Here is an 8718-nt window from a genome sequence, read left to right on the forward strand (position 1 = left end):
CTGACTCCCAGTTCCCAAGGCCAGACAGTGACTCATGGGGGAAGGGGAGGCAGGGAAAGTCTGGGGGGAAGAAGGTCACACCTCCACTTATCATCACATGGACTCTTTTGAGTGCTGGCTGCATGCCAGCCCTGTGCTAAATCTTTGCACTGATGTTTCAAGGAACACATGGTTACACATTCCACCGGGAAGGAGAGTCAAGGCACAGAGGGGCTGATCTCTTTCCCATTCACACTGCTCAGGCAGCCCTTCTGGGTCCTGGGACTTGGTATTTAACCCCTTCCAGTGCTTCTCAAAGTGTGATTCTTAGGTTTGGGGCCGCCTGGAGGGTGTTCCTCGAAAATGAAGGTTGCTGGACCCTGCCCAGAATAAATGAATCAGACCCTGGGAAGAGGCCCAGGAGCCAGCATTTGGGCCTGCAAGATTCATGTATGTAGGCTCCCTAGAAGGTTCCTAATGAAATAACTTCCAGCTAAGGAGCTGGTTGGAGGAAGGGACAGAACAGGGAAGGGGCTCCCTGCTGGAGTTCACCTGTCTACAGCTTCTGGGAGCAGGAGGAGGCTGGGATTCCAGCACTCATGAGTCTTCCCTTACAGTTCCCTCCTTCCCCCTTGAGCACCCTGCGGTGGGGTGAGAGGGATGGAGAAACATTTGAATGGATGAGAGGGAGGGTATTTGGGGGTGAGGGAACCTTGGGGGGGGGGGGCAGGAAGGCAAGTGGGGCATAGGGGCCAACACCAAGCTAGACTTTGGTATGTCCTTTTTCAGAAGGAAGTGAGGTGGGTGGCTGGGGAGGTTTTCCAGCAGAGGAGTGAGGTGTTGGGGGCTCCTACTGGGCAGTGGGAGGACAGACTGGAGGGAGTACGGAGGATCCCGCAGCAGGCAGAAGTCCTGGGAGGGCAGGAGGAGATGCTTAGGGACCGGGAACCCTAGGGAAAGGGGTGGAGACTGTTGCCCTGGGACTTGGGGCCCCAGAGAGGGAGAGGAGACCCTTTGGGGCACGTGGACTTTCAGGTGCGTCTGAAATGTGCGGCAGGAGGAGGCGGGGGCTGGAGAGACCCCATAATAAGGAATTAGGGTAAAAGCACGCTGGAGACCCTGGCAAGGGTGTGAGAGCCAGACCACTCGCACTTCGTGTCTCTGAGGCTCGGTTTTCTCATCTGTAAAGGGGTTGTTGTGAGGGTTCCGTTAGGGTTCCGTGGGAGTTCTATAATGGTGCTCCTGGGAGTGTCGCGCCAGACGCCTGGAAACAACTAGGGGTGGGTGTGGGGACCCCAGATGAGGGTGTCTGGGTCCAGCGATGCGGGGGGGAGCACCGCCCCCTGGTGGCGGTCCCTTTCGGGTCACCCAGACTACAGGCGGGGCGACGGGAAGGGATACTTGGGGGCCGGTCGCCGTCCAGCCTCCAGTCGACTGGTTCCTGGCGCCGCGTCTGGGCGTCGGTCTCCGCCGCCCGCCGCGCGCCTCGATGTCTCCAGCCGCTTACGCGAGGGTAGGTGAACGCGATACCGCCGAGGCCAAGGGCGCGGGCGGCTGGACGGGGCGCGCGGGTGGCCTGGGGCTGGGGCGCGGGACTGGGAAGCGCGCACAGAGGGTCTCCCCAGGGCCGTAGGGATCGGAGGCGCCCCCCTTCTCGGAGGACTCGCAGCCTCCGGGTTATTTCTGTCTTTTTGCCGGCCACGGGCGCTGCGACCCTTCCCGGTGGCGCAGAGATTCTCCCTCGAACCCTGCTCGGCGCCTGCGGGTCCCCAGCTCCTCCCCGCGGCTGCCCGCTCGGCCCTTGCCCCCAGCCTGGGAGGCGGGCAGGTGAACCGCCTGGATGGGTGAAAATGCGTTCTATCCCAGGGTGCGGGGATCAGGTGTGGGACTGGCAGGGAGGCTGGGGGAGACTTCTGGGTGGAGGTTCTGGTGAGGAGGAAGACATTCCGGATTAAGAATTCTTGGGGTCTGGGACAGAAAAGGACCTAGAAAGAAAGTTGAAATGTGGCCGCGCAGGTACGTGGGCCACGGGGATGCCCCAAGCCCCCGTTGGCAAGGGGAAATGTAGGTGATGGAATAGGGAGACGATCCAGGAAGAGAGCTTGAAAATCCGAGGTTGCCCTGGGGAGAGGGGTGGTGGCGATGGCGGGCTTGGCAAAAAGGCTAAGGAGGACAGTCCCCAGCTCCTGGCCTGTCCCACCAAACTGTCTGCCCAGCCGAATCTTGTTTCGGCCCCTGTTCCATCTCCCTTGGACGGTTCTTTTTTACATTTGTTTTTTAAAATATTTTATTTTTGAGTGATCTCCACACTCAGTGTGGGGCCCACGCTCGCAACCCTGCACCCTCTACCTACTGAGCCGGCCAGGTGCCCCTCCCTTGGACTAATCTTCCGTTTCCACGTGGGAAGTAAGGATAATGTTCCTATGCGTTGATCTCGGGCACCTAAAACGTGCCAGGCACACCCCTTACAACTTGATATGTGTTCCCTCATTTAATCTTCACAGAAATTAGGGGGTAAGGTTTGTGGGCACCCCCGTTTCACAGATGAGGAGACTGAGGCACAGTGAGGTGAGGTCACAGCTAAAGTGTAGCAGAGTTGGCATCTGACCCCAAAGCAGCGTGTTTGGCTCTGTGGTCCGGGTCCTTACCACTATATCCCACGGACTGGCAGAGATAGGGACCCAACAGAGGAGAGGGGGCCCCAGAACTAGCAGGGTCACGGTTGTCAAATATTTCAACGTTTAACAGCGCAGGTGATAGGAAACAGGAACACGAACCAGCTTTGGGGTTAGCATTCTAGTTTTTAGCCTTTGACCCCCTCGCTTCGTCCCCACAATGACTCAGTCCTCCTTGAGAGATGGCTGATAACCGGGCCCTTCTGTGTGTCAGGCAGGCCCTGAACTAATACCTTTTGTAGCTTAAACTCCCTGCATCCTTGTAATAAGGAGACGGTCAGAAAGGTTCCCCTACAAATGGCCACACAGCCCAGAACTGAGGAGTTGGATTTGAATCCGGGCGGTTGCTTCCAGAGGCCTTGTTCTTAAAAACCGTACTGACAAGATACTGCATGTTGTGCCCATTTTACAGACGCCCAAACCGAGTCCCTCTCCCAAAGTCCAGGGCTTGAAAGGGGACAGACCCAAGGGGAGACTGCTGACTGCAAAGCCCATGCTCCGGAGGATCCATTGTTTATTTAAAGCTTCGGTGGATTGTGAAATTCATAACTGAGTCCTGCTTTTTAAAAATGTTTTTTTAATGTTTATTCATTTTTGAGAGACGGAGACAGAGAGCGAGTGGGGGAGGGGCCAAGAGAAAGGGAGACACAGGATCTGAAGCAGGCTCCAGGCTCTGAGCTGTCAGCACAGCGCCCGACGCGGGGCCCGAACCCACAAACTGCCAGATCATGACCTGAGCCAAAGTTGGACGCTTAACCGACTGAGCCACCCAGGCGCCCCGACCGAATCCCGCTTTTATCATTTCCAAGATGTACATTTTTACATCTCTGAACTTGTTACACACCTTACAACGGATGACGGTTTTTTGTTTCTCAGTGGTACGTAAAATAACCTTCCTCCTAGTGTTGCCGGCACCTTTGGTTTAATGAATTACCAGGGATCTCTGAGTGACGTTTCCGGGGGGTCTCTCTCTTCTGTTCCACAGACTCCTCTCTGCTTCAACTGCTCCATCCTCCCTGGAGACATGTCCCCGATGGAGGCAGGGAGCCCGGTGCCCTGCAATGGCAGTAGGGCCTGGGGGGTCTTTGGCCCTGAGGACTTGAACCTGACCGATGAGGAACTGAGACTCAAGTACCGGGGGCCCCGGCAGACGGAGCTGTTCGTGCCCATCTGCGCCACGTACCTGCTGATCTTCGTGGTGGGCGCCGTGGGCAACGGGCTGACCTGCACCGTCATCCTGCGCCACAAGGCCATGCGCACGCCCACCAACTATTACCTCCTCAGCCTCGCTGTGTCGGACCTGCTGGTGCTGCTCGTGGGCCTGCCCCTGGAGCTCTATGAGATGTGGCACAACTACCCCTTCCTGCTGGGCGCTGGTGGCTGCTACTTCCGCACGCTGCTCTTCGAGACGGTCTGCCTGGCCTCGGTGCTCAATGTCACCGCCCTGAGTGTGGAGCGCTACGTGGCCGTGGTGCACCCACTGCAGGCCAGATCCACGATGACTCGGGTCCACGTGCGCCGCGTACTCGGAGCCATCTGGGGCCTCGCCGTGCTGTGCTCTCTGCCTAACGCCAGCCTGCACGGCATCCAGCATCTGGAGGTGCCCTGCCGGGGCACGGTGCCCCACTCAGCTGTGTGCACCTTGGTCCGCTCGCGGGCCCTCTACAACCTGGTGGTGCAAATCACCACTCTGTTCTTCTTCTGTTTGCCTATGGCCACCATCAGCGTGCTCTATCTGCTCATCGGGCTTCGGCTGCAGCGGGAGAGACTGCTACTGCTCAGGCAGGAGGCCAGGGGCAGGGCCAAGTCCAGCGAGAGCCGCAGGTTTCAGCGGCCGCAGGATCAGGGTCGGACACAGGTGACCAAGATGCTGTGTAAGTGTTGCGGCTGGGAAGAGGGACTGAGCCAGGCCCTGGGTAAGGGGCTAGAGCTTCCAGGACCTGGGGGCTGAGTGTCTGGGTTTGAGATGGGGGCTGAGTGTGAAGTTTGAAGTCGTCACCGCTGCCGCCCACGCCGCCCTGTGTGTGTGCACGCACCTGTGCGATTACTCTGTAAGAAACTCAAAGATAAACGGCAGGATGGGCCACATAATTTGTGGGGTCCAGTGTGAAATGAAAATTTGGGGTCCCTTGTTCAAAAATCATTAAGACCGTCCAGGCAAGCGGGGCACCTCGGTGGCTCAGTCGGTTAAGCGTCTGACTCTTGGTTTTGGCTCAGGTCATGATCTCACGGTTCGTGGGTTCGAGCCCCATGTTGGGCTCTGTGCTGAAAGTGTGGAGCCTGCTTGGGATTCTCTCTCTCCTCTCTCCTTCTCTCACTGCCCACCCCCCACTCGTGCTCTAAATCTCTCTCTCTCTCAAAATAAATAAACATTAAAAGAAAAAAAGACTGTCCAGACAGCAATAATCGAGCATAAACTAAGCCACGAAGCCTAGGGTCCTTCTAAGCTTGGAGGCCTGCGCAGAAGCTGGTGCTGGTTCGTGGAATCAAACCACAGAGAGGGCCGGGGCATGTGGCTGGGTTCCAGGATGACAGAGCTGTTTGTGGGAGCTGGATCTACAGATCTCTCATCTTTGCTCCTAAACACGTCTTGGCTTTGTCCTTCCCTATAGCAGCCTGGGAGGCATGGCCATGGGCACAGAATTCCCCTTTCTTGAGGAACTGCCCTCTTCCCTTAATGGCTGTTGAAAAATCCCAGGGAAGGATTCCAATTGGTGGGCTTAGGTCATAGCCCGCCCCTGGCCCAGAGTGCAGGATGCTGAGGTTTGCAGTCCCCATGGATTCACGTGGTGGGATCTGGGGGGAGCAAAATTCCCCAAAGTAGGGGAGCAAGGTGTTGGAGAGGCAAGATGATAAATTCCCTCCATGCTATATCTCTGGTTCCTAGGGGACCACAGGAATGGCCACCGCTGTCTAAAAGAGTCTCATCAGGGGGCATATTTGTGAAGGTCAGGGCAGAAGTGTGGATTGGGGCAGGCCATGGCAAGCCCAGCTGGGTTGAGGCTCTGGGTGTTACTGTCATCTAGATCTGGCTCTTTTTCAAAAACAGTGGCCCTGGGGAAGCCAGACAAAATGACACTAAACCAATCACTGATTTCGTCCCCATCCTGCCCTACCCTAGCAGGGTCTGAATCGGGTAGGTGGGGTGAGCCAGGGCAAGACAGAGCTAGTGAGACCCTGGTCAAAGCCATGGGATTATATAGGGGACTGCCCCATTCCCAGTGAGAGACCCACTCATCGTGCCCTCCAGAAAGTGTCCCAGAGCCCAAGGCCACTTGTGCTGCTCCCTAAAATGAGGCTGACCCCAGAGTTCCATGCTTGCCCCTCAGCTCTGTGAAGCCTGCACTGCAGACAACCTGCTCCTTGCCCGTTCTGCCTCTGCTTTCTACTTCCTTCCTTGTCCCGTGGGGGTCAAGTCTGCTCAGCTGGGATGGCTCTCCCCCTGGGAAGTTGGGGTGCTTCCTTAAGCCTGCCTTGCTTGCTGGCCTGGGGCTCTGGCTTTCTCTTTCCCCACCTCCCCGGCTCCTTCCTCCACCTTTCCTTTCTGAGGGCCTGGTGGGGATATTGTAAGCAGCATCCTGATTGAAATCCTGGATTAGGAGGGAAAACCGTGCTGGGGTGTGGTGGGGAAGGCACTGCAGGGGAAAGATAGTCACAGAAGCAAACATAAGAAATAAACAGAAATCGAGGCAAGCCCATGGAAGAGACCCCAGGAAGGGCGTGGCTGGTCAACACCACAGCTGGAGGGAAGCTCTGGGAAGCTGGGTGAACTCTTAGAGTCACCTAATTCCAAACTCTGTGGTGAGAGAGCCAGACTGGGCCAGTTTGGCTCAGATGTCCACACCTGGTCCAGTTGACTGTGGCTGGGGGTGGGGGGGGAGGGGGGTAGAGCACACACCCACTGCCCTGTCAGTGACAGCGGTGGGACCAACCTCTCTGAAAGGGGTGATGAGGCCAGGGCGGGCAAACTTCTAGAAACTTCCATATGGACAACGGGCGGGGGTGGGAAGGTGAAAGTGGGCAGCCTACACTGAAGCCCAGGGAAGGCGGTTAGTTGAGAGGACTCTGGCAGGCACCAAAGTTTCCCCTCTGTGTCCCTGCAGTCGTGCTGGTCGTGGTGTTTGGAGTCTGCTGGGCCCCTTTCCACGTCGATCGCCTCATGTGGAGCTTTGTGTCCAGCTGGACCGAGGGCGTGTACCTGGCCTTCCAGTACGTGCATATTATCTCCGGCGTCTTCTTCTACCTCAGCTCCGCCATTAACCCTGTGCTTTACAACCTCATGTCGAGCCGTTTCAGGGAGACTTTCCAGGAAGCCCTGTGCTTGGGGGCCCGGCGCCGCTACCACAGGCCCTGCCACAACTCCCACAGCCTCAGCAGGGTGACCATGGGCAGCACCCTGTGTGACCTGGGCTCCCCGGGCACCAGGGCCCACCCTCTGACTGAGAATGGTGGCCGAGAGGGGCAGCAAGAGACTGACCCCTTCTGAGCGGAGCCTCGAAGCAGCTACACCCAGAGAGACCAGAGTGCCACATGCAGTTTTGGGAGCCACACTCGCCTTCCTCTGCTGGGGTGTCTTCCTGGTCTGTCCCCCTTTGTGCCCGTCCCCACTTCAGCCTCTAAACTCTGAACTGGCACCTCAGTGATTCCTACCCCCACCCAAGTTTTGGAAGGAATATAACGTTGCTATCTGCCCTCCAGAGCCCCAGGCCCACAGGCAAAGTCCTTCTACAGAAACATGGCAGCTGGTTAACTGGAGGAGCCAGCCTCCATCTGGGCTCTCCCCCACCCTCACCCCCATTTTCTGAAATGTTTTCATTGGGTCCCACCTTTCCTTCCCACTTCTTGTTGAGATTCTGCAGGTTCCGGCCCGTTCCGGCCCTCTAAGCTCTTGGCCTGTACCCGGGGCCCCCTCCAGCCTGGCCCTCCGTGGCCCCCGGTCAGCTCGTTCTGCTCTGGATCTCCACCTGGTGGAGTCGCTGGGTGGCAGGGGTGCCGGGGATCCGGGGGACCTGGTTCTGGTCTCAGCCCTGCTGCCACCACCTTGCAGCGTAACATCACCTTTCCAAGCCTTGGTCCCTTGTTTGCAAAATAAGAGGGGCCCTGACATTGTACAGTGTCACACGTTGGCACTTTAGCCGCGGTTTTTTGGTGCGTGTGCTTAAGTCACTGCTTGTAACAAAACTGATGGAAAACCCAGGATCGACAAGGCAGAAATTACTCTGTATTTCCTCACCACCCTCCAGCTCCTACTCCCTCCCTGACCTCCATGTCAGCGCCGCCCCCCACCCCCCGCCCCTGCCACCGCACTGAGAGCCACTCTAGGCATGTTCTTTGCTTGACAGCAACTGAGGGTCAGCGTGTGAGTGAGGCCCCTGCCTGCCTCAGTCCTCGCCTCCACGTGGGCTGGTTGGGGGGCCTGAGGTGGGCAGAACCCGGGCCTGGCTGACCAGAGGATTCCGGAGGTAAGAGACATGGGCCAACCAAGGGCAAGGAGTGACCGAGAGGACAGTTTTGCCTGGGGCTCAGTGAGGGAAGAGCGACCAGGGGTAAGTATGTAAGTCCTGAAACGGAGCCCCATCCCAAATGCTTGGGGGCTGGCGCCGTGCTCAGTCAGGACCCACTCGGTTTCTGGAACTTGACCTGTTACAAGTCTGTGGACCCCATCCCTTTCCTGAGACGGGACTGCTGTGGGAGGACTCCCAGCCTCCCTGGTGGGTGCTGCAGGTGCCCAGAGTGAAGAAGGCGGCGTGACGCAGGTCTGTTGCCCAGGTTCTCCCCGTGACGTGGAGAGATTGTACAGGTTGTGCACAATGTCCTGGAGGTTTTGAAATTCAATTATAAAAATGTCGAATGCTCTTGGTAGAAAAATTGGAAGGTACAAACAAGCAAAAATGAATGAATTTTAAGTAATTAAAGACCACCTTTGCTGGGGCCGGCAGGAGGGGGAAACGGGGAGTTGTTTAACGGGTACAGGGTTTCAGTTTTGCAAGATGAGAACATTCTGGAGATTGGCTGCCCAACAGTGTGACTGTACTTAATACTGAACTGCACCCTTAAATGGTTA

General features: G+C 57.1%; 1 protein-coding gene across 1 annotated transcript; it reads left to right on the forward strand.

The window, feature by feature from the left end:
- The first annotated feature begins 3449 nt into the window (after nucleotides 1-3449).
- NMUR1 (neuromedin U receptor 1) lies at nucleotides 3450-8718 on the forward strand. The gene is made up of 2 exons (XM_040450702.1): nucleotides 3450-4528; nucleotides 6758-8718. Exons 1-2 carry the CDS (start codon nucleotides 3580-3582, stop codon nucleotides 7138-7140), a joined length of 1332 nt encoding a protein of 443 aa, XP_040306636.1. The 5' UTR covers nucleotides 3450-3579; the 3' UTR covers nucleotides 7141-8718.

The sequence above is a fragment of the Herpailurus yagouaroundi genome, unplaced genomic scaffold, assembly GCF_014898765.1.
Source record: "Herpailurus yagouaroundi ecotype Mexico unplaced genomic scaffold, PumYag 202, whole genome shotgun sequence".
Lineage (NCBI taxonomy): Eukaryota > Metazoa > Chordata > Mammalia > Carnivora > Felidae > Herpailurus > Herpailurus yagouaroundi.